General features: G+C 39.7%; 1 protein-coding gene across 1 annotated transcript in view; it reads left to right on the top strand.

Annotated features, from left to right (window-relative positions):
• thbs4b (thrombospondin 4b) overlaps positions 1–22,943 on the top strand; it is a 38,465-nt gene extending 15,522 nt beyond the window's left edge. Inside the window, exons 9-22 of the mRNA XM_034192170.1 lie at positions 1,805–1,882; positions 1,967–2,119; positions 2,197–2,301; positions 6,953–7,060; positions 7,181–7,340; positions 8,927–9,045; positions 13,715–13,767; positions 13,845–14,038; positions 15,706–15,884; positions 17,723–17,771; positions 17,846–18,042; positions 18,153–18,325; positions 21,408–21,547; positions 22,855–22,943. Of these exons, the coding sequence (XP_034048061.1) occupies positions 1,805–1,882; positions 1,967–2,119; positions 2,197–2,301; positions 6,953–7,060; positions 7,181–7,340; positions 8,927–9,045; positions 13,715–13,767; positions 13,845–14,038; positions 15,706–15,884; positions 17,723–17,771; positions 17,846–18,042; positions 18,153–18,325; positions 21,408–21,547; positions 22,855–22,913 (1,767 nt within the window). The 3' untranslated portion in view covers positions 22,914–22,943. The remainder of the gene's footprint in view (positions 1–1,804; positions 1,883–1,966; positions 2,120–2,196; positions 2,302–6,952; positions 7,061–7,180; positions 7,341–8,926; positions 9,046–13,714; positions 13,768–13,844; positions 14,039–15,705; positions 15,885–17,722; positions 17,772–17,845; positions 18,043–18,152; positions 18,326–21,407; positions 21,548–22,854) is intronic.
• Positions 22,944–25,370: the final 2,427 nt, after the last annotated feature.

Raw genomic sequence — 25,370 nt, 5'->3', positions numbered from 1 at the left:
CTGTTGGTCCTGCACTTGGGAAGGAGCAGTCTGTGGCTGAAGAGGCTTCTCTGGTTTCCGATGACAATGTGCAGAGAGTGACTGCATCGTCCATAATGTCCAACAGTTTGTCCACTAGAAGGGCACTCTGAGATTGTACGTGTCCACCAAGTCTGAACAATCCTGGAATTTTACATTGAGAGTAACAACATTGGGGCTCAGTTTCTTATATTACCGAAACGGCCTTGACCATTTTCTTCCAAATTTACATTTCTGTATGACAGATCTAAATCCATTATAAGGATTTGGACATGTTTTGTCAAGATTAGTGTGCTAGTTTTTGAGAAATTATCCAAAATGTTTTTGGAATATCTGATCCAGAAATTCTTCTGATCCAACACCTCTTCTTGGTAATCATGGTAATTCCATCACATTTCATAAAGATCACCTGTAAGCTTCATGGAAAGCTGGTCAAACATCAGCCAATGTTCATGTTTGGTTTGTAAATACAGTTTAAAAATAATAATAATCCATATCTCTATCAACACAAGCATTTCATGGATTATTTGTTTGGATAAGAACAAACATTTGTGGAGATTCCCTTAAAACATTTTGAGATGTTGATCACAATGTATTAAAAAAAACTCAAATTGTAAAATTAATAAAATGCCATGTTTGCTGTGTAAATGAAAGTAACAAAAATCTAATCCAAAATTCCACATGCATATCTTGAGCAACACCAAAATTCAATGGGTTGTTGTTCTTCTTCACTGTTTCAAAAAATAAAAATAAGGTCAAAAGACTGGCAGCAAATCACAGCACGGGTTGTGAAATACAAATTTTAAAATTAAAGTCAAAAGTCTTATTTCAAAAGATGTGACAAAAAATACATTCATCTGTATTTTTGTAAAAGCTTTCACAAAGAAACAGTTATATTTTCATTATGAATAAACACCGTCGGTAGAGCTATTTCACTAAAAGTGCAGCAATCTTAAAATTACAATTACAAAATTAAAAAAAGTTAAATTGTGAATATGAACACAAACCTTTATATAATGTGATCCATATTTAATAATAGATCATTTATGCCATTCATTTATATGTAATTTAAGAAAGTATTAAAAAATCTAGTGCATTTTATTTAGTTATTTTGTATGTGGAAAAACATCACACCTAAAATAACAACTGGTTTATTACAGATAATGACTGTTTTCAGAATTTTATATATATTTAAAATAAAACAGAAAACTACTGTATTTTTTTTACTTTAAATTACAGTCTAAATCTTTTAAAGAATTTGATTAAAATGTCAAAAAAAAAAAAGAGCAAAAAGCTCCAACTGACAATGCTTAAATCAATATAGTGAAATTATACAAAATACAATTCTGCAGCACAATAAACATCTATATTTATTGGATTTTACTTCTTGACAAGAAAGGTCACTTCACCACCTTTCATGCAGTTTGGCTAAAAACATTTTGAAAAATCTACTAACACAGATGTTAATACCAATGGCCACTTAACCTTGTTAGCAGAGGCAATGAAAATAATACAGTATAAAAATTACAGAAAGATAAAAGGAAACAATACATCACTATGAAAGGATTTTTCTTAGAATTTGGCTAAAATATGATATGGTTATGGTAGGTATTAGCTACTTGGGGCACTGGAGTTGATTATATATATATATATATATATATATATATATATATATATATATATATATATATATATATATATATAATCTTTTCAGAGTGTGTGGAAATGGACATATCATACATTTTTGGATTATTTCATGACTTACATTTCTTGATGCAAACTTTAGGTGTGTAATGACATCGATGAGTGTAAAGCACCCAATAATGGAGGCTGCACTGCCAACTCAATCTGTCACAACTCACCGGTAAGGCAGCTCTGGCACATGTTTGGCAATTACTTCACCTGTGCAGAAAGATGTTCTTAAACAGCTTCCTTCATTCCGGTGCAGGGCTCTTACCACTGTGGGAGATGTAAGACCGGCTTCACAGGTGATCAGGTGAAGGGATGTAAGCCAGAAGTCACCTGTGGCAACAGCTTGACCAACCCCTGTGACAGCAATGCTAAGTGTGTCGTAGAGAGGGACGGTTACATCTCCTGTCAAGTAGGACTCCACTCCACACCAACTTTACGACTGTGGTTCATGTGTGAGCTCCTGAAGAGTTTCTTTTGTCTCGTTAGTGTGGGATCGGCTGGGCTGGTAACGGATATGTGTGCGGAAAGGATACCGACATTGACGGATACCCAGATGAGAAACTCAAATGCAAAGATGTGAACTGCAGAAAGGTAAAAGAGACAACATATTTTCATGAATCGTTCTGAATGATATTCAAATAATGAATATTCATGAGTTCAGTGTTACGAATATTTCAATTCAATTTCAATTTATTCAACTTATAGTGCGTCAAATCATGACAGCCTCGCCCAAGGCGCTTCACAGAAAACAACTCAAAAAACAAAATGGAACAAAAGATCAAAAAGCATAATTTAAAGATTAAAAGCACAATAAATGAGTAAAAAAGTAAATAAATAACTAAAAAGCATAATAACACAATATGCTAATCATATAAAAGAGAAAACAAATGCGTCTTCAATCTGGACGTGAAAGTCCGACTGCCTCACTGACACAGGGAGATCATTCCAAAGAAAAGGCTGTATGACTCGCAGAGTTTTTATTCATCCTAGGGACACAAAGAAATCCTGCGTCCTGTGAACGCAAAGCCCGGGCCGGTACATATGATTTAAGTAGATCAGCTTCAGCTAAATAGTGCGGTGCCAGTCTGTGAACAGTTTTATAAGCCAGCAGCAGAACCTTAAAATCTGATCTCACAGGGACAGGAAGCCAGTAAAGAGGCACCAAAATGGTAGTAGGTCAAACTTTCTGCTTTGTGTCAAAAGTCTGGCAGCAGCATTTTGAACCAATTGAAGACCCGTATTGCTGGACTGTGGCAACCCAGAAAATATAACATTGCAATAATCCAGTCTAGAAGAGACAAATGCATGAATCAGGGTCTCAGCATCAGCCATAGAGAAGATGGGAAGAATCTTCTCTATATTTCACAAATGGAAGAAAGCAGTCCTTGTAATATCTCTAATGTGGAGGTCAAACGACAACATAGGATCAAAAATTACCCCAAGGTTCCTCAGTTTGTCCGCATGATGTGTATGACATGCCAACACACGATGTGACACATGAACCGAGGAAAAGCGCTAGCTGATCAAATTGATGCCGATGTCTTGCTGGACCAAGAACCATCATTTCGGTCTTATCAGAGTTTAAAAGCAGGAAGTTATTACACATCCAGCTTCTCACTGATGCAAGGCAATTGTCTAAATTGTCTAATTTTATGTGAATGAGATTACCAGCAGTTATCAGCATGTACAGTTGAGTATCATCAGCATAGCAATGAAAGGCAATCCCAAAATGCCGCAGTGTATGCCGAAGGGATGGGGCCTAAGACAGATCCCTGTGGAACCCCGAATTTCATGTCACTAAGTTTAGAGGTAGTGTTATTGTACAAACACAATCAGAACGACTGGACGACGACTTCCAGTAATCCCAAAATGATTCTCCATCCTGTCGAGTAAAATATGATGATCCACGGTATCAAACGGAGCATTGAGATCTAACAGCACCAGAACCTGGTCCATTACAATGAAATGGTCAATCACCACTTTAGTGAGCGCTGTCTCTGTGGTGTAATATTGTCTAAAGGCAGACTGCAGTGACTCAAAAAGATTATTCTCAGTAAGGTGGTCCACGAGCTGCCGTGAAACCACTTTTTCCAGAATTTTAGAACAAAATAATAGATTTGATATCGGCCTATATTTTTTCAAAACACTAGGGTCAAGACTGGATTTCTTAAGTAGTGGTTTAATCACTGCAGATTTAAAACATTTAGGAACAGATCCAGAAGTTAATAATGAGAAATTAACAATTTCCAGCACAGTTGGCCCAAGAGTGGGCCACAGGTCCTTAGACAGTTTTGTTGGTATAGGTTGTGCTTTTTGTAGACATTACGAGTTTTGTCAGCACACATAGTGGGATACTATCAAATTCTGTAAATCTAGGTAATACCTCAGTCGTAGCACCCATGTTCTAGTGGTTAAGGCGATGGGCTTGAGACCAGAAGACCCTCAGTTCAAGTCCCAGCCTGACTGCAAAATCACTAAGGGCCCTTGGGCAAGGTCTTTAATCCCTTATTGCTCCCGTTGTGTAGTGAGCGCCTTGTATGGCAGCACCCTGACATCGGGGGGGAATGTGAGGCATTATTGTAAAGCTTTGAGCATCTGATGCAGATGGAAAAGCACTGTATAAATGCAGTCCATTTATCATTTACCATTTACCTCAATAGCGGGGTGTGGTGGCTGGTTTAAGGCATGCTGGGATATGTTCAACCTAATGTCTTATTTTCTTCTTGAAGTAATCCAAGAAGTCCTGTGCTGAAAAGGGAGAGCGACTTACAAGTGACTGTGCATGAATAATATTGCCAGCGTGTTGAACAGGAACTTTGAGTTATGCTTGTTTTTATTGATCAAATCAGAGTAATTTCATGAGGTGAAAGATAGAACATACCATTCAACGATGCAAATGGTATTCTTTCCATTGAAAGAATAAAAAAGCATTCATTTGTTTTATATAACAGCAAAAACAGATCCTTGTAATTTGATATTTTATTAGTTTATAAACAACAGAAAAGGGACGTACATTTTGGTGTTCATCACTGGTGCTTTGACGTCAACAGTCCAACACAAACTTTAAATATAGGAGTCCGAAATTGTTCTCAGTCAATTTACAGAAAACAATTCTGACGATGTCGTCCGTGATGTCGTGTACTGACTTTGTGTACTTCCAAAAAAACAAAAAACAAAAGACTTTGTGTACTTCCTCACACCAGCGAAAAATTGCATCAGAAATGTGTCCAGCTTTTCTTCCTAACTTCATCCTAACAGCTCTTCATGCTTCCAGACGGCTTACGGCGTGGTGGATTTGTTTTTTATGTGTGTGTGTTAGAAGAATTAGCACCGTCAATTACCTCCTTCAAATCCTCATCCACCAGCAAATCAAACTTCACCATGTTTAGCTAAACGGTGCCCCTGGTAGTGTAAGCGCACGTGGTGGTTGGGGTATGCAATAGCACATTTCAGATAGTACCAAAACTGCACGCTAAAAAGAATTATATAAAACGGCTGAGTGGATCCTTGTCATTTGATTGTTGCTTTGTATGTCATGTGACATGGATTTCGCTTCTCATTTGTGTTGCGTTCCATTTACCATGCAAATTTGGTTCCATACATTTTGTACCATTGCACACTGCAAACCATGCACACACACACACACTAGTGGGGGCGGAGTTTGTTTTTCTGATGGACAACAATTTGACCGAGCTAATTGACGGCGCTAATTCTTCTAAAACAAACACAAAAACAAATCCACTATACGCTGTAAGCCGTCTGGAGGCAAGAAGAGCTGTTAGGATGAGAACCTGGACAAATTTCTGATGCAATTTTTCCCTGAACTGAGGAAGTACACAAAGTTGTTTTTTTTTTTTTTTTTTTTGACGTATCTAACTGTTTTTCCAAGTTGACTGACAACAATTGCTTTATTTGGTTGGTTGGAACAATTGTAAATTGGGAACATCTGGGGTTAGAAAAAATTTAAACACGCCATTAGAAACAGGGCATCAACACAGTGTAACTCTGGAACTTTGGGGCATTGTAAATAAATATAGTCTCAAAGTTGGTGGCTTGAACTTTGAGGAGCCGGTGTTCAGTCACATGTTGACTGCTCACGAGTGGGAAATCAAAGAAATCTTCATGTACTCCACAGTGAAGGAAAAACTAAGAACTTGGTTTGTCCTCAGGTTCTGCAAAGTTAGCCAGTGAAATATTTAATGTCTACGTATTAAATTATTGGTTTATACTTCACGAAGTATGCTAGTATAAATAAAAGAGGACTAATCACATTTTTTTCTGCTTGGATGATCTGCCATCTTATAAATAATGGCTTCATCACTGTCTGCCAGCGGACAGTACACAGGATATGTCCAAATTCCACCTCAAAAATGAGTTTGAATTTTGGTGCATTCGTTGTGTCAATCCCTTGTTTGCATGAATGATTTTCTCTTGATCAGTTCCTGGGCGGGACGGTGGGCACAGAGTTGACTGAACAGGTCTAGTCTTGTCGTCTTGTCGTGCGAGGTTTGTGACAGACAGTGCACATGGCTGCTGGGGGAAGCTTCTACCAGTCAGGATCTTTCTACTCTTCTCCTCTCTGTTGTTCATCCACATTTTTTTGAAGACTTCCACTTTCATATTGATCATTGCTCGCCAGCTGCCTCGGTTCCTCGCTTGTTCTTCCCACGTTTTCCAGTCAATGAAGCAGCTCTTGAGGTTGTGCATCAGGAGGTCCTTGTAGCATTTCTTCTGCCCTCTTCTGGACCATTTTCCTTCGCTCAACTGGGAGTAGAAGATCTGCTTGGGAAGTCAGCTGTCATCCATGCTAACGATGAGCTTGGCATCATCCATGATGCTGATGTTGGCATGGTAGTCTTCCCACCTCATGCGGAGGATACTCCTCGGGCAGTGTTGGTGGAATTGCTAGAGGGTCCTCAGGTGGCGGCGGTAGATGTTCCAGGTCTTATCCGTACAGCAAGGTTGGCATGACAACAGCTTTATAGATGAGGATTCTCATGTCATGTAAAAGGTCTCTGCTTTTTGAAAACACAAATGTGAAGCAAAGTTCCTGCACACTTGAGTCAGTATTGGATCTCATCTTCCATGTCGGCGTTTGATGACACATGGCTTTTTCATACATTTTACCGTGAATTTTTCATGTAAATATCCTGAACAAGAAAACCTGAATGATCTCAAGCTGCACCCGTACTGGTAAAGACATGGATTTTGTTCTGCTTATTTTAAATTATTCCCCTCACAGGATAACTGCATGTATATCCCCAACTCTGGCCAAGAGGACGCCGACAGGGATGGGCGTGGAGACGCCTGCGATGACGATGCGGATGGTGATGGTATTCCAAACGAGCAGGTCGGTGGACCTGAATGTGGGCATACATGTTTTCTTGCAACTGCCTTACCACGTGGAATCCAAACCAAAAAAATCCCAACACAGATCAGATGAGACAATTGTGGTCCTTTGTTTTTGCAGGACAACTGCTGGCTAAAATCCAACGTGGACCAGAAGAACAGCGACAAGGACAGCCACGGCGATGCCTGCGATAACTGTCGCATGGTGGAAAACGCAGACCAGAAGGACACCGACGGCGATGGCAAAGGGGACGCCTGTGATGATGACATCGATGAAGACGGTTTGTAGAAAAGCTGCATCACTCACGTTATATAACGTGCAGAGACGCCTGCTGTTATGAATTATCATGCTGCCTGTCCAGTCACATTACTGCCACGCTCTTACATTACAGTGATAGGGCTGACAAATTTTTAACTTAGACTTTACAAATCGCTCCAAGTTACAGCCACCATTCAGCTTTGTGCAAAAAAAATAATAAAAATTAATAATAATAATAATAAAAGTGTCTGGATGCTTTTTATAAACCAGCATGAAAAAAGCAACAGCAGCCTGACCACAGAGAGAACATAAGCTTTGATCCTTCAGCAGCACGATTACACCTCAAAGCCCCACAGGAGCAAAACGAGTTCTTGCTTTATCACTGCTACTTGACCTTTATGCTTCATAATGCTGCTGCTGCTGCTGCCTTCTTTTGATTAATAAAAATATTTATCTGAACCAAGCTTGTTCTTGTCGACATAGAAAATACAACAGTGCACCCAAGTGGTGAATTTTTACACATGTAATGTTTTTCAGCTGTTCTTTTGTATTAACACTGGAAATTGTATATATATATATATATATATATATATATATATATATATATATATAAACTGATTGGCTCATATTTAGGTTAGAAAACATATTTTCTGCACGGAAAACATATTAACATATTGCAACATCTGAGAATAACTGGGTAACAGTACCTGTGGGCATGAAGACCATCAGGGCAACAGCGATCTGACATTTGATTCTAATGACCTTGACCTTCACGCAAATGATGAATCTCTGGCTGGCCTTGCCAGGACAGTTCAGGAGCCCACCTAAGTGTGTGCCACATTTGGTCAAAATCAGGTTGAATGTCAAAATCCTTGACCTTGCGCTTTACTAAAATGAATTCTTTTAGGTTAGTTTTGGGGACAATCTTCATTAGCATGCCATGTTTGGTAGAAAACAGCAAAAGGACCTGAGAGGAGCTGGCCAACTAACAGAAGGACATACGTGACCTTGATCCCAGTGATTGACCATGACAAATTTGACCTCTCCTGGCCAATTCCAGAGCACACCTGCATGGTTGTGGCATATGGTGGAAATCAGGCTGCAAAACTGCAATTTTGATCTTTGACCCCAATGACCTTGAACCCAGTGACTGGCCTTTGGTAAATTTGACCGAGGCTTGACCTTTATCCACATACTGGGTTTGTTGGAAATCAGGCCAAGGAGTGAATCATGGAACAGTCAGATAGATAGATAGATTAATTGATTGATTGAGGAACCAGCCTCAAGTGGCCATTCAAGGAACTACAGGTTTTTGCATTTCCATATCACCTTCATTTTCCACTCCTCGCTTCTCAACAGCACCGACAGTATAGAATGTAAAAAGGAACGTCGTTCCCAAAAAGCTGATGAAGCTGACCGCTTGCAATGCAACTGATGTCAAAAATACAGAGATGCAAGAAGAGACATGATCAACAATATAACAAATCTATCAGCTGTTATGTATAATGTCGTTTATCACCATAGTAATACAAATTTCACTGATAAATGAAACAGAATCCCAACATTTACTGTAACATTAATCATCTCCTCTGTGTGGTTGCTGAACAGGATGGAATAACATCTTGGACAACTGTCCACGTGTCCAGAACAGAGACCAGTCAGACAGGGATGGGGACGGAGTGGGAGATGCTTGTGACAGCTGCCCAGACATCTCGAACCCAAACCAGGTTGGCAATAATCAAAACAGAGCACAAGCGCAAACAGACGGGTTTTTGAGGTTGGGTGAGGTGGGGACATGATCTGTCCTAAAAAGTAAGCACTTTATCCTTGACAAACACACAACCCTTCCACCATGTTTAATCCACATTGGCTTAAATGGTTTGGACGCTGAGTGTGACTTTCAAGGTCTCCCTCTTTGAAGGTCATGTAACCAATGGAAAGATGACATATGACTTCACAGTTATGTGTTATAGTCCTGATAGGTGTTTTATTTAACAAGTTCCTCAGAATAGCCATTTCTCTATGAATGTCCCCTATATATAAGCATTGGCCCAGGGATACAGTGGTTGCTCTCTTTCTGGGGACGGGAAGTACTAGTCGTCATTCTTTCTACATGTTGAACTGTTATGATTACTGTAAAGTTGTTTTCCTGCAACTCCAAATCAGAAAAGTAAGGACAACATAGAAAATGCAAATTAAAACAAAAAAGCAGTGATTTTTGCATTAACTTTGACTTCTGTTTCATTGCAGACAGTATGAGGCCAAGATATTTTATGTTTTGTGTGGTCGGTTTCATTTGTTAATATACATACAATAATGCATTTAAGCCCTGCATCACAGTCCAAAAAAAAAAAGTTGGCATGGGGGCAATTTATTCTAAATATAAATATTAAAACATCCCTTTTACAGCCTGTTTTCTTGAGACAAGTCGGGGGGGTGGATATAGGAACATTTCAAAGTGGTTGAATGTATTTTGAACAATCATTAAGGGCCTGGGCACACTGCTATAACTAGACGAAGGATAAAAAGACACAAATCATCGAGAAAAGCTGGACAAAAGATCCTGCACCTTTCCCATCACTGAAAAGCCTGTGAATCAAGAGCGAAAAAAGGAAAGAAACAAGACCAAAACTAACTAAAGAAAAATGAAGCGAATGTCGACCTTGAGGCTTTGAAATGAAAACAAAATGAAACATTGACAATGACATGACCAAAAGCGGGCATAAAACCGAACACAGCCAGCCTTGTCCTCATTCCCACTGTACTTACAAGTGTGAGATTTTGTTTTTCTTGACAACAACAAGTTTTGTTTGTCTTCACATTCTGAGTTCTCGTGGCAGGTCTGTACCTTGTTGTACACTTTATCTGTCATAGTACTTGTCGTGACGAGTATCTTTGACGAGTCCATGGCATCAGCCATGTAGAACTGTCCGTGTCAGATGAAGGCCGCACTCGAAGACACGCACATGCAGGTGTAACGGAGGCCAACAGGTGTCACTGTGCAGATGTAGTAAGTAAATTTCACTCCCAACAGCTCAAAAGGATTCTCTGGTCACAAGGCCAGAGCCCTGGGTTTTAGCCTTCTGGTTAGAGAGTCCGACTTCCATGCCGAGGACTGTGAGTTCTCCTGCATGGAGTCATAACAACACAACGCAGAGTGCAGCCGTTACAGTGGTGCCGTGACCCGGATGGGAGTGAGTTTAGGGGGGGTGAGTGTAACAGAGGCCAGCAGGTGTCACTGTGCATATGTAGTTAGTGAACCTCAGTCCCAACAGCTCAAAAGGATTATCTGGTCACAAGGCCAGAGCCCTGGGTTTTAGGTTTTTCTTGGTTAGACAGTCCAACTTCCATGCCGAGGATCGTGAGTTCACGTCTCGAGGGGGGGCAAATGGGTGGAGTCATAACAGCACAACGCAGAGTGCAGCTGCTACAGTGGTGCTGTGACTCGGATGGGAGTGAGTTTAGGGGGGGTGAGTGTAACGGAGGCCAGCAGGTGTTGCTGTGCCTATGTAGTTAGCAAACCTCACTCCCAACAGCTCAAAAGGATTCTCTGGTCACAAGGCCAGAGCCCTGGGTTTTAGCCTTCTGGTTAGAGAGTCCGACTTCCATGCCGAGGATTGTGAGTTCTCCTGCATGGAGTCATAACAACACAACGCAGAGTGCAGCCGTTACAGTGGTGCCATGACCCGGATGGGAGTGAGTTTAGGGGGGGTGAGTGTAACAGAGGCCAGCAGATGTCGCTGTGCATATGTAGTTAGTAAACCTCACTCCCAACACCTCTAACTAACCCTAACCCAACAGTTCACATCCTGAGGGGAGCAAATGGGTAGTATTATAACAACACAACGCAGAGTGCAGCCGCTACACAGGCACATGCAGACCAGCCAAAGAATGGTTGAAATGTGCGTAAATAGTTAAAGTAGTTGATAAAATGGTCTTAACACTATTGTTTCTGTATGAAAACGTTGCTTTTTCATCCCACACGTGAACAATTCATTAGCGATACAAGGATGTTTCATTCAACTCATCAAAGCTTTTGTTATTGATTTGTTCGGGTATCGTTGCATTTGTTAACCTTTGTTCAATACGTCAGACTTTCCTCCAAGTCAAATGAAACGCTAACGTTATTAAAACAAATCAAACGATAAGAAACCATCAATAAAGAAAACAAAACAATATACGGACGAATTGAGGTTGTTGTCAGTATTCCTTCCAATTTTTCAACAGTTTAAAAATTCTAACAAAGCGCAGGCTGCAGGAACGAAGGTGAACGAAGGTTAAACGATGCCTTTGAAAGTCAATGAAAGTCCAGATTTCTTGTTTCGTTTGGGCTTCGCTGCCCTTCATTAGTGCTGAGCTTAAAAAAAATACAATTTTGTATTGTATGGTATGGTTTTATAGTAAATCTGTGTCAAACAGGCAGTTCTCAAAACTGAGTGATCATGCTGGAAGGAGACAAGTGAGGGATGTCACCAAGACAACTATGGGAGCTCTGAAAGAATTACAGGCTTCTGTTAATATGACTGGAGAAACTGGGAATGGTGCAAGATTTTCCTGTTACATCCTCATTCACAGCTTCATGTTGGGGTGGAGTAGAGAAGGATTGGAAAACAAGAAAACACATCAAATCTTGGATCAGGTTTTCCATGTGCCTTCTGGCAAACTGGAGCTGAAAGTTTGCATGTTTTAAAAAAAAAAAAACATTCTGCTCTATACCAAATGAAATGATGCTGACCACACAACATGTGAAATATCTTGGGTTCATACTGTCTGCAATAAAATAGAAGTTAAAGTAAGCATAAAGATCACCATTTTGTGTTTCTTGTTTTATTTTCATTTTCCATATCATCCCATCTTCTTCTGGTTTGGATATTTAGACAGTGATTTATTTTTAGTCATACTAGCATATCATATCAAAGTAGAACAGGTAGCTCAATGGGATATGGACTTGTGCACCAATATGTAGACCTGAGTTCGATTCCTGGTCACACTACTTGTGTGACCAAATGGCTGGGGGAAGTAACCATTGTCAAACTGGCATCCCATGTCAGGGGCCTGGACCCAAAAAGGCTGGACACAAATGTGAGACTCAAATGAGAGCATAATGTAAAAAAAAAAAAAAAGGTTTTTACTGATGAGCCAGAAAAAGGTCAGTACACAGGTAAGCAAGCCAAAATCAGTAACGGTATCAAAAACTTGAGGCAAGGTCAAAAAAACATTCTGCTCTACAGAAAATGAAATGATGGCCACACAAAATGTGAAATATCTTGGGTTCATACTGTCTGCAATAAAATAGAAGTTAAAGTAAGCATAAGGATCACCATTTTGTGTTTCTTGTTTTATTTTCATTTTCCATATCATCCCATCTTCTTCTGGTTTGGGTATTTAGACAGTGATTTATTTTTAGTCATACTAGCATATCATATCAAGGTAGAACAGGTAGATCAGTGGGATATGGACTTGTGCACCAATATGCAGACCTGGGTTCAATTCCTGGTCACACTACTTGTGTGACCAAATGGCTGGGGGAAGTAACCATTGTCAAACTGGCATCCCATGTCAGGGACCTGGACCCAAAAAAGCTGGACACAAATGTGAGACTCAAATGAGAGCGTAGTGTAAAAAAAAAAGGGGGGGGGTTTACTGATGAGCCAGAAAAACGTCGGTACACAGGTAAGCAAGCCAAAATCAGTAACAGTATCGAAAACTTGAGGCAGGGTCAAGGTCAAAAACAAGCAATTGGTTTAGAAAATGGCAAGGCAAAAAACAACATCAAGAACTGTGGAAGAAGAGGTGGAACGAAGACACTAAGGAACAACAAACTGGCAAAGGTGTGGGGAAAAGCAAAGCGTTTAAATAACAAGACTGATTAGTGAAATGAGACAAGTGTGGGAGCACAACCAGGAAGAGGGTGTGGCAAACAAACGGAACAAGGCCCGCCCAGATCCCAACAACCAAACAAGAGAGTGCAGTCAGAAAAACACCAAGCAAAACATTCACCAAGAAAACTAACATGAGCACAAAGAAAATACATGAATCACCCACATGACAAAAAACACCTACATGACATCCCATCATTAACCAGCTCAGTGTCGAGGGAATTATAGGTGCTCACCTCCCTCATGCTCTAGAATCTGACAACAAACTTGAGCTACAATGGGCATCAAGGTGTATATAGGACTTCTTCTTCTACATACCATGAAAATGTGTTATGTGAGTGGTGACATTCAGTTGATCCCAGTGCAGGGGTTTAAAAAATGTGATACTATGAAAACTGTAGGCAATATAGGACCAGATGAGGAACCTATGCTGAAAATAAGACTTTGAATGGGATTATCTTGGGTTTCCTAAAATAAATAAATAAATAAATAATAATGAACTCTGCTCTGCTTTCAGTCTGATGTTGATCATGACCTGGTTGGAGACTCTTGTGACACTAACCAAGACAGGTAACTTACTAATAATTGTCATAAAGCTAAAGTAGTATCTTACCCTTAGCCATGTGACTGGGTCATTTCCCTTGCAGGGATAATGACGGCCACCAGGACAGCAAGGACAACTGCCCGTTCGTGATCAATAGCTCCCAGCTGGACACTGACAAAGACGGGCTCGGTGATGAATGTGATGATGATGATGACAATGATGGCATTCCTGACATTATACCACCTGGACCGGATAACTGCCGGCTGGTACCAAACCCTGACCAGCTGGATGACAACAGTGAGTCTAGTTATTTACATATCTCTAAAACACCAGTTTACTGTAATGCACCTTGCATGCATCTCTTTAAATTATTAAAATTGATGCAGAGAGATCAATGATAATAATTTTATCAGCATCCATACTCTCACTGTGCTGCTGCCAACTGTTTTTATTACTGTATTTTTCACCTGAGTTTTATTCCCTTTGATGATCACAGCAGGAGAAAAAAAAAATACATATCTCCATAGTTGAACATTATTTTGACTGTGGTGTTTTGCATATCAAAAATACACATCAAGAAACTCCAGGTACCTTGTTAATTGTGATTGAGGACCTGAAGGTGTCGGGATGTCACCTAAAATATGTCCATTTTCAACTAAAGCCAAACTGTTACATGTTCTATGTAGTAAAAATGTCAAAGATTGTCTTTCCACTAGTTTACAGAGGTCATGTGCTTTTTCTTGGCAATTAGAAGTAGCGTTTTTGGCATGAAAATTGTAGGGTTTTTATTCTGTTGTCTTGGATAGTACTTAACAAATAATGATGGGGTTTCAAAGGCTGATCTACTGCTAGATTTTTTTTTTATTTCAGCTCTTGTTTCCAATTTTTATATGCAATTTTTGTTCCCCACATTAAAGACAAAACATATCAGGCAAAGCGCCCTTGAGGAGATGAAGTGGCAGTTTTTGAACTGGTGCCTGCACTCATGATTCATCTTAACTTGCATGAAAATGGGCTCCGAAGCCAGCAGGAGTGGAATGTCATTTCAAATCAAGAACAACAGGAGCGTTTTAGTTGGCTGTGTGTCAACAGTCGACCTAAGGGCCTTTAGAGATGTAGCCTGGAAAGACCCTAAGTGTGTCCCAAAGGACCTTCTAATGGTTATTCTGTCTAAACATCTGTGCAGATTCTTCTGATTCACACAAGAGAAATTCAGTCAGCTGTTACACTAGTTTAAAAGTCACACCTCTTTTCTTGGCTGAGAGGTGAAGATGTTTAGTGGTTTTATTTGACTTTCATTTTTCCAAGGCTTTAGAGACATGTACCCTCTAAAATGCAGTTTGCATTCTCAGCCATATAAACCCTTTCAAATGCACTGAATTTCCACAGATGTGTCTGCCATCTGCTGGATGGTTAGATTAATGATGGATTAGGAGTAGGTGTGGTAGTCTGTGAAAAAAAAACAGACTGTTCCCACACAGAAATACACAAAATTATGAAATTAATTAAAACTACTATTTTGATTGTTTACCAGTAATATGTTTTAAAACTCAAATAACACAGTCACACATACGTACAACCCTGCAAGAAGGATTTTGTATGAATGCAGTTGAACCAGACACTTCTTCACTCTCTTTCTCAGCATGTGCGATTTTTAAATCACTCGTAGCTTCTTGTACATTAAACTGGTGTGGAAAATTGTAAGAATTTAGACCTATCACTGTTCAATGTGCCCTACATTTTACAAACTGATTCCCATTGGGTGGCATGCAAACAGTATGTGCATTGGTTACCATTAGTATGAAAAGAGTTTGGTGCACAAAACTCATGATGCGCTGTTACTTAGTGCACATCCTGCAACTTTGAGCACTGCATGCCATTGATCTGTTGCTAATATGTGCAAAACCATCTGTATCACAGTTCGAATCACAGTCTAACACATTTTGTTCCCTGTTTTTCCTCAGATGATGGTGTTGGAGATAAATGCGAGTCTGACTTTGACAAGGATGAAGTGATTGACAGAATTGATAACTGCCCTGAGAATGCAGAGATTACACTGACAGACTTTAGGGCCTTTCAGACTGTCGTGTTGGACCCTGAGGGTGATGCCCAGATTGACCCCAATTGGGTTGTACTGAACCAGGTGAGAACAAAAACCAAGATAACCTCAGAGGGCACCAGAGAACATACAACTCTGCCAAAGCCCAACAGTCTACTGTTTGTCTGTGGTTAATCAGAATTGAAGTGCAGTTTACATGTTAAAAGTTGCCAGCATGGTCAAAAATAGAGGTTCACTGGTCCTCTTGTGTATCTATCAGAATTTCAACATTTCAGAGCTGAGCATGCTGTCGTTTTTACAGAATTACTAATGGAAATTTTGTGGACACATCAATTAGCTGAATGACACCATTACTGAATGTCACGGAATGACCCCATTAATCATATGCATGTAGTACTAATCATATGGAATACCTTTTCTGTCATGTTTGACATAAATTTATTATGATGTTCATGTTTTTATTTTTTATACTTCTGTGATTTCAGTCATTGTTTTGTGTGACACATTTATTTATCTTTAAATTAATTTTTAGTTAAATTAATTAAATTGTTATATAAGTCAGGACTTTATTTTATTACTGTATAGTTTTGATTTAGAAATTGTTGCGTCATGACATTAGATATTTGTTGTGATTATGACTGAACAAAGTATCTCCTTTTCAATCCCAATCATGTTTATATATATGCATATGTATATGTGTATGTGTATAGGTGTGTGTGCATATGTGTATGCATGTATGTGTGTATATACGAGGTCTATTAGAAAAGAAACCGACCTTTTTATTTTTTTCAAAAACTATATGGATTTGAATCACGTGTGATTGCGTCAGACAAGCTTGAACCCTCGTGTGCATGCGTGAGTTTTTTCACGCCTGTCGCTTGCATCATTCGCCTGTGGGCAGTCTTTGAGTGAGCACTGGTCCACCCCCCTCGTCGGAATTCCTTTATCTGACTTCTTCCTGAGAGACTGGCGCTTTGCTTGATCAAAATTTTTTAAGAAACTGTAAGGCACATCCAAGTGGACACCATTCGAGAAATTCAGGAGGTTTTCGGTGAAAATTTTAACGGCTGATGAGAGATTAAGGAGTGTTACTATCGCTTTAAGGACAACCCACGGCGCCGGACGGCGCGCCGCGCCCCGAACCACCGCCATCAGCCTGTTTCGAGCTGAAAACTTCCAAATTTAAGCCTCTGTTAACCCAGGACATCGTGAGAGAACAGAGAAGTTTCAGAAGAGGTCAGGATCAGCAGTTTATCCGGACATTCCACTGTTAAAGGAGATTTTGTAATGAAAGACGTATCGCCACCCAGCCACTCATCGCGCGGCGCCACAGCAAAACACCTCCGTTGGAAGCATTACAGGACAAGTTTGAACATGCCCAGCTGTTAAACAATTTCTCGGATACTCACTCGACTGAAAGCCATCGAAAACCGCCTGAATCTTACGAATGGTTATCAACACGGAGGTGTTTTGCTGTGGCGCTGCGCCATGAGCGGCTGGGTATGTGTTTTTAAGTGTGTTTTTTAAGAGCTGACGTAACGTGAATTTCTCCTCTGTGAGATCAATAAATTTTATCTTTATCTTTACCTTTAAACTTAAATATAGAAAAAAAATGCAAACAATTCCTGGATCTGTGCCGTTATCGAAACCTTAATCGGTTGTTTCTTGGCAAATTCCCAACACGCCTCCAAGTTTTATGAAAATCAGATCAGCAGTGTTTGAGTAATGCTCCAAAGTGGCAGTAAGCGAATGGGTTCTTTCTTCATCCAAGTCCCCCTTTTCCATCAAGTTTCATGAATATTTCTTATTTGGTTTTTAAATAATCCTGAAAATACAAATGATGAGAAAATGTTCTCTTTGCTGGAAGTAAGTATAAATCCATTGACTTCATTTGAATAACATTTCTCTTCTTTCTCACACAGGGAATGGAAATTGTTCAGACTATGAACAGCGACCCAGGACTTGCAGTTGGTAAGATGCGTTTCTTGAATACCAATTACTTTAAATGATTTCCAGAATGCTAATTCCACTATTGTGTCTCTCAGGCTACACTGCTTTCAGCGGAGTGGACTTCGAGGGCACGTTTCATGTGAATACGGTGACCGACGATGACTACGCCGGCTTCATCTTTGGCTACCAGGACTCATCCTCTTTCTATGTGGTGATGTGGAAGCAGACTGAACAGACCTACTGGCAGGCGACGCCCTTCAGAGCAGTGGCCGAGCCTGGAATCCAGCTTAAGGTAGACGCATCAAATGATTTAATAAATTCCCTGGAGCAGATTAATAGTTGACCTATTTTTATCATTCAGCATATTCAGTCTGCACCTTGTCACATCTCTGTGCACTTTAGGCAGTGAAGTCTACATCAGGGCCTGGGGAGCACCTGAGAAACTCGCTGTGGCACACAGGAGACACCCAAGACCAGGTGCGCCTGCTCTGGAAGGACCCAAGAAATGTGGGTTGGAAGGACAAGGTGTCCTATCGATGGTACCTGCAGCACCGCCCACAGGTTGGATATATCCGGTAAGAAAATCAAAGTCTTTCTCAGTGGTGTCAAACTCAACGTACGTGAGGACCACTGGTCACCATTTATTCTTCTGGAGAAAATCATTCTGCACTGTGTCTCTGATCACAGCCAGCGAAGCCTATAACTCATTCTGAGTTGTCTTGGGTGTCTTGGTGGCTTCCCTCACTAGCCTAGTTCTTGCATGGTCATTCAGTTTGTGAGAACTCCCTACTCCAAACAGATTTACCACACAGCACCACACTCTTTGTAGTCCTTATTAATGATTGATGTAAATTAAGTCCAAAATGTATTCATTTATTCAGTTTTTTTAAATGTTCATGTGTTCACCACATGAATATGAATATAAATATGATCAATCTATCTTTATTAGTTGGCTATGTACCACAGGCTTTTAAGGTGGCAGTAATTAAACCATTACTTAAAAAGCCATCACTTGACCCAGCTATCTTAGCTAATTATAGGCCAATCTCCAACCTTCCTTTTCTCTCAAAAATTCTTGAAAGGGTAGTTGTAAAACAGCTAACTGATCATCTGCAGAGGAATGGTCTATTTGAAGAGTTTCAGTCAGGTTTTAGAATTCATCATAGTACAGAAACAGCATTAGTGAAGGTTACAAATGATCTTCTTATGGCCTCAGACAGTGGACTCATCTCTGTGCTTGTTCTGTTAGACCTCAGTGCTGCTTTTGATACTGTTGACCATAAAATTTTATTACAGAGATTAGAGCCTGCCATAGGTATTAAAGGCACTGCGCTGTGGTGGTTTGAATCATATTTATCTAATAGATTACAATTTGTCCATGTAAATGGGGAATCTTCTTCACAGACTAAGGTTAATTATGGAGTTCCACAAGGTTCTGTGCTAGGACCAATTTTATTCACTTTATACATGCTTCCCTTAGGCAGTATTATTAGACGGCATTGCTTAAATTTTCATTGTTACGCAGATGATACCCAGCTTTATCTATCCATGAAGCCAGAGGACACACACCAATTAGCTAAACTGCAGGATTGTCTTACAGACATAAAGACATGGATGACCTCTAATTTCCTGCTTTTAAACTCAGATATAACTGAAGTTATTGTACTTTGCCCCACAAATCTTAGAAACATGGTGTCTAACCAGATCCTTACTCTGGATGGCATTACCCTGACCTCTAGTAATACTGTGAGAAATCTTGGAGTCATTTTTGATCAGGATATGTCCTTCAATGCGCATATTAAACAAATATGTAGGACTGCTTTTTTGCATTTACGCAATATCTCTAAAATTAGAAAAGTCTTGTCTCAGAGTGATGCTGAAAAACTAATTAATGCATTTATTTCCTCTAGGCTGGACTATTGTAATTCATTATTATCAGGTTGTCCTAAAAGTTCCCTGAAAAGCCTTCAGTTAATTCAAAATGCTGCAGCTAGAGTACTAATGGGGACTAGAAGGAGAGAGCATATTTCACCCATATTGGCCTCTCTTCATTGGCTTCCTGTTAATTCTAGAATAGAATTTAAAATTCTTCTTCTTACTTATAAGGTTTTGAATAATCAGGTCCCATCTTATCTTAGGGACCTCATAGTACCATATCACCCTAATAGAGCGCTTCGCTCTCAGACTGCAGGCTTACTTGTAGTTCCTAGGGTTTGTAAGAGTAGAATGGGAGGCAGAGCCTTCAGCTTTCAGGCTCCTCTCCTGTGGAACCAGCTCCCAATTCAGATCAGGGAGACAGACACCCTCTCTACTTTTAAGATTAGGCTTAAAACTTTCCTTTTTGCTAAAGCTTATAGTTAGGGCTGGATCAGGTGACCCTGAACTATCCCTTAGTTATGCTGTTATAGACTTAGACTGCTGGGGGGTTCCCATGATGCACTGAGTGTTTCTTTCTCTTTTTGCTCTGTATGCACCACTCTGCATTTAATCATTAGTGATCGATCTCTGCTCCCCTCCACAGCATGTCTTTTTCCTGGTTCTCTCCCTCAGCCCCAACCAGTCCCAGCAGAAGACTGCCCCTCCCTGAGCCTGGTTCTGCTGGAGGTTTCTTCCTGTTAAAAGGGAGTTTTTCCTTCCCACTGTTGCCAAGTGCTTGCTCACAGGGGGTCGTTTTGACCGTTGGGGTTTTTACGTAATTATTGTATGGCCTTGCCTTACAATATAAAGCGCCTTGGGGCAACTGTTTGTTGTGATTTGGCGCTATATAAATAAAATTGATTGATTGATTGATTCACCCCCTGACTTGTCTAAGGAAAACTGACAGCAAAGATGCAACATAATCCTTATATTTCATTGTCCAGTTACCGTATTTTCCAGAGTATAAGTCATACTTTTTCTGCATTATTAGCAGTTTAATTTGGGATTTTTTTTTGCATTGTTGTAGTGTTGTTTTTGTTATTGCCATTTATTCTGTTAGTATTAGAGTAAATTTTTGCTTTGATTCCTGGGAAAGTCCTATATAATAGTATTATCATGAATAGCAAATGTGTGATTTTTCAGTAAATAAGTTGCACTGGACCTCCCAAACTAGTAAAATAAATAAATGGTAAATGCACTGCATTTATATAGCACTTTTCCATCTGCATCAGACACTTAAAGGGCTTTACAATAATGCCTCACATTCACCTCGATGTCAGGGGTGAAATAAATAAATAAATGAATTATACGCCAGAAAGATACTATGTACAAAAATGTCAGCAATTTCCTATTGCAATATTTTTGTTGAACTGCTTGGATTAAAGCTAACAGTGGGAACAACAAGCACAACTTGATTGTGCCCACTGATTGTTCCCATACTTTTAAAAAAATGTGTCATTGTCTAAATAGTTATGGACCTAACTATATTTATTCATTTATTTATTTACGTACTTATTTTACAACCATCACACATCCTGGAAACAACCTCACTTCACAGTGGCATGAATAATAAATACGGAATTTGGCAGCCCATAATATTATTACTTGATGAGCACCTAGAAATATGCCCTTGTCTAAGTAATCCATTGGTATCAAATCTTAGTATTTTTAAAATATTTGAGGCCAACTGGAGGCCCCACTCGCAGAGGGTAAACAAATCACGTTTTGTATTTATTTCAGGGCCCGATTTTATGAAGGAACTGACCTGGTGGCCGACTCCGGTGTGACGATTGACACCACCATGAGAGGAGGACGACTGGGCGTGTTCTGCTTCTCTCAGGAAAACATCATCTGGTCCAATCTGAGATACCGGTGCAACGGTAAATAAACACCATTCAATGTTCACTGTATAGACGCCTTTACAGTGTCAAATCTCATGCGTAATCACGTTCTCGCTGGGGAGGCCGAGATTTCGTTGTCAGTGTAAACAAGCGTTTGCGGCAACTTGTTTGCAACATTGCATCGTTATGGAGGAGAGTTCAACCAAAATATGTATTTAGGTGTTTAACTAAGATAATTGTGAGTCTTTAATGTGAGTTTTATTTAAAAAAAAAAAAAAAATTTTAAAAGGCGTGTTGCTGTTAGGGTTGTGTCTCAGGAACCGGTTCTTTTCCGGTATCCTTAAGAAATGATTCAATCCATTGACATCAATAGCCTTTTTGCTTAATGATTCCCTTATCAGTCCTTCAGAGTGACTGTTGTTTTTGGGGGTGTTTGTCCGGAAAATGATCATTTCTCTACATTGGTACAGACCCTGCAGCAGGTCTGTATAATCAACCGTTTCTGTAGCGTGGCTTTGCTTTGAACCTTGAAGCAATGAAGCAGTGCTTCGATCTTCGATCTGCTGCTTCGTTGGTTCTTTATTTCACTTTATCTTAATTTTTCCCCACTAAAACCCTAAAGAGCATATGTCTGTGAGTAATATTTACCTTTTTATGTTAAACCGACCTGTTATGGTCTTCTGAAACAGTTGATAGATGTATTTTATAACTTAAAACCGGGACCGATGCTAACACGTTAGCATGTCTACGGCATTTTCAATGTTAAAGTTAGCATTAAGCTGAACCATTATCAAGCCTCCCTCCCCAGCGCGCAAAGGATTGTGGGATACTTTAAAACCGTGAATGTCATTATGCTTTGTGTTATTATTTAAATCTTTCAAATGAATAGTTAGAAGACTACATCTTGTCTTTTAAAGAAGGTTTGTAAATTCTGTTTTTGAAAAACCCAGACATCTGGAAAAATACACTGAATCAAAAGAACAATAAATGCTACTATCTTGCACATCCCCATATTAAAAGGGCATATAATTAGGAAAAACTATAAAATTTGATTAACTTTTATGTACTAGATTTATCCCAAAAACAATTCCAAAAACAGCTTTGTTTTGCTTAAGAACACTGTCATCTGCTGGACATGTCTGGACTTGTTGCATTTTCTTTCTCTCCAAAGCTAAAGTCTGGTGGTCACCAAGTCAGTGCTGCTTGTTAATATTGTACCATCCTCAAAAAGGCATTTTAATTTGTTCCTGGAAAGTCTCAGTTTGTTGAATAAACCACACGGTCAATAAAAGCGCTTTTGTTCCACTTGTTTTGTTTCATCCTGTCCCCTGATCTCACTTCCACAGATACCATCCCTGAGGATTTCCAGGAGTTCAGCATGCAGCATGGAGTTGACTCATTCTAAAGTTAAAAAAAAAAAAAAAAAAAAAAAAAAACTGACAGCAAATTTCCAGAGAAAAATACTGTGGTGTGCATGTGTTTGTGCGCACGTGTACTGACTTGTATAGATTCGGTGTGCATATATTTGTATTGTATGTGCACCACATGGGCATATTATCATGTCCAAATGTATCTTTGTTTCTGTATAATCATCTCATAAAAAACTAAAGACCATATAAAGCAAAATATTGCATATTATAGAAATTGTTGTGTAATAATTCTTATGACATCACATCAGGTTACAAAAGAATATATAAGACCTGTTAACATTTTCTGACAAACTTTGATTATAATTTTAGCACACTGCCCACATATTCAATTTTTGTTTTACTACCCAATGGTACCCTTGGGTCTGAAGACATTCAGGGTCACAGTAATCTGACATTTGACCACAGTGGTCCTTGATCTTCACCCAAATGATTGACCGCTGGCTGACCTTGCAGGACACTTCTGGATTCCAACCTAAGTGTGTGTCCATTTGGTCCAAATTGGGTTGAAAATCTAATTCCCTTGACCCTTGCCAAAATGAAATTTTTAATGCCAGTTTGGTGTCAATCTTCAATGACGCACTGAGTTTGGTAGAAATTAGCAAAAGGACCTGAGAGGAGTAGGGCAACACACAGATAGGCAAACATGACCTTCACCCTAATGATTGACCTTTAGCAAATTTGACCTCACGTACACTGTTCCAGCATCCATCTCCATATGTGTGCCAGTTGGCACAGATTGGAGTTGGTGGGCGGTGGGGTGGAACTTTTGTCCTTTGATCACACTGGCTTTGACCTTCATTGACTGACCAATGCCAGATTTGGCTTCACCTGGGTAATTGCTGAACCCAGCTCTATATGTGTGCCAAATGTGGTGCAAAATGGAGCGGGAGAAAAAAAAAATGTTTTTGGCCTTTGACCCCAGTGACCTTGACCTCCAGTGATTGACCTTTGGTAAATATGACCTCACCTTTATAATTCCAAAGCCCACCTCCACATGGATGCATTTGGTGCAAATTGGAGTGTAAATCTTACATTTGACCATTTGCCCCAGTGACCTTGACCACAATGATTGACCTTTGACACATTTGACCTCGCCTGCTGTGTAATTCCAGACCCCACCTCTACATGTGTGCCACGTTTGGTGCAGATTGGAGTGAAAACCTTAAATTTGACCCTTTACCACAATGTTCTTGACCCCAGTGATTGACCATTGGCATATTTGACCTCACCTGTGTAAATCCAGACCTCACATGTGTGCCACGTTTGGTGGAAAATTGGAGTGAAAACCTTACATTTGACCTTTTACACCAATGTTCTTGACCCCATTGATTGACCATTGGCACATTTGACCTCACCTGTGTAATTCCAGACCCCACATGTGTGCCACGTTTGGTGGAAAATTGGAGTGAAAACCTTACATTTGACCTTTTACGCCAATGTTCTTGACCCCAGTGATTGACCATTGGCACATTTGACCTCACCTGTGTAATTCCAGACCCCACGTGTGCCCCGTTTGGTGGAAAATTGGAGTGAAAACCTTACATTTGACCTTTTACGCCAATGTTCTTGACCCCAGTGATTGACCATTGGCACATTTGACCTCACCTGTGTAATTCCAGACCCCACATGTGTGCCACATTTGGTGGAAAATTGAATTGAAAATCTTACATTTGACCTTTTACGCCAATGTTCCTGACCCCAGTGATTGGCCTTTGGCAGATTTGGCTTCACCTGGGCAATTCCAGAGCCCACCTCCAAATATGTAGCAGGTTTGATGAAAATCAGAAAGAAAAGCATCAACATCATTTTTGGCCATTGACCCCAATAACCTTCGCTCTAATGACTGAATTTTGGTAAATTTGAGTAATTTCAGAGCCTACTTCCATGGTCCAAATTTGGTACAGGGTGACTTGATTTAGACCTATGACCCCAATGGCATCGACCTTTTCCAAAACAAATGCTTTAGGGGCAGTTCTGGGATTCTATATGAAAAATGCCAGTAATTTGGTATACTTGTCAAGAAGAATGGAACATTTTTAAATTTTGAAAGCCAGTTGACTCCATTTTGATCCTTACCCTTAATGCCCACCACTTTGAAGAGGGACATCCAAGCCAAATATTGTTCAGTATCCTTGAGACAAACCAAAACCATTTCTAAACCTTGATCCCTGAGAAAATGTCACTGAACATTAAGATTCTTCCTCGACAATTTATTATCTCTTTTTAACACCTGGTGATGGAGGCTAGGTTGTTTTAAATGATGTATAATATGAATTTCTGTGTCTTTTCCATCATTTGGTCTTCTGTCTCTTTTTATACGTAATCCTGGAAATAACTGGTAACAAACCTGGCGAATTGCAAATTGTTTGAGCTACTGTATGTAGTGTATTATTATGTATTTGGTAAAAATTTAAAATTGTAAATATTGAAAT

This window comes from Thalassophryne amazonica, chromosome 17 (genome assembly GCF_902500255.1).
Source record: "Thalassophryne amazonica chromosome 17, fThaAma1.1, whole genome shotgun sequence".
Taxonomy (NCBI): Eukaryota; Metazoa; Chordata; class Actinopteri; order Batrachoidiformes; family Batrachoididae; genus Thalassophryne; species Thalassophryne amazonica.
Note: the sequence above shows the minus strand (reverse complement) of the source record. Positions and strands in the feature narration are given on the sequence as shown.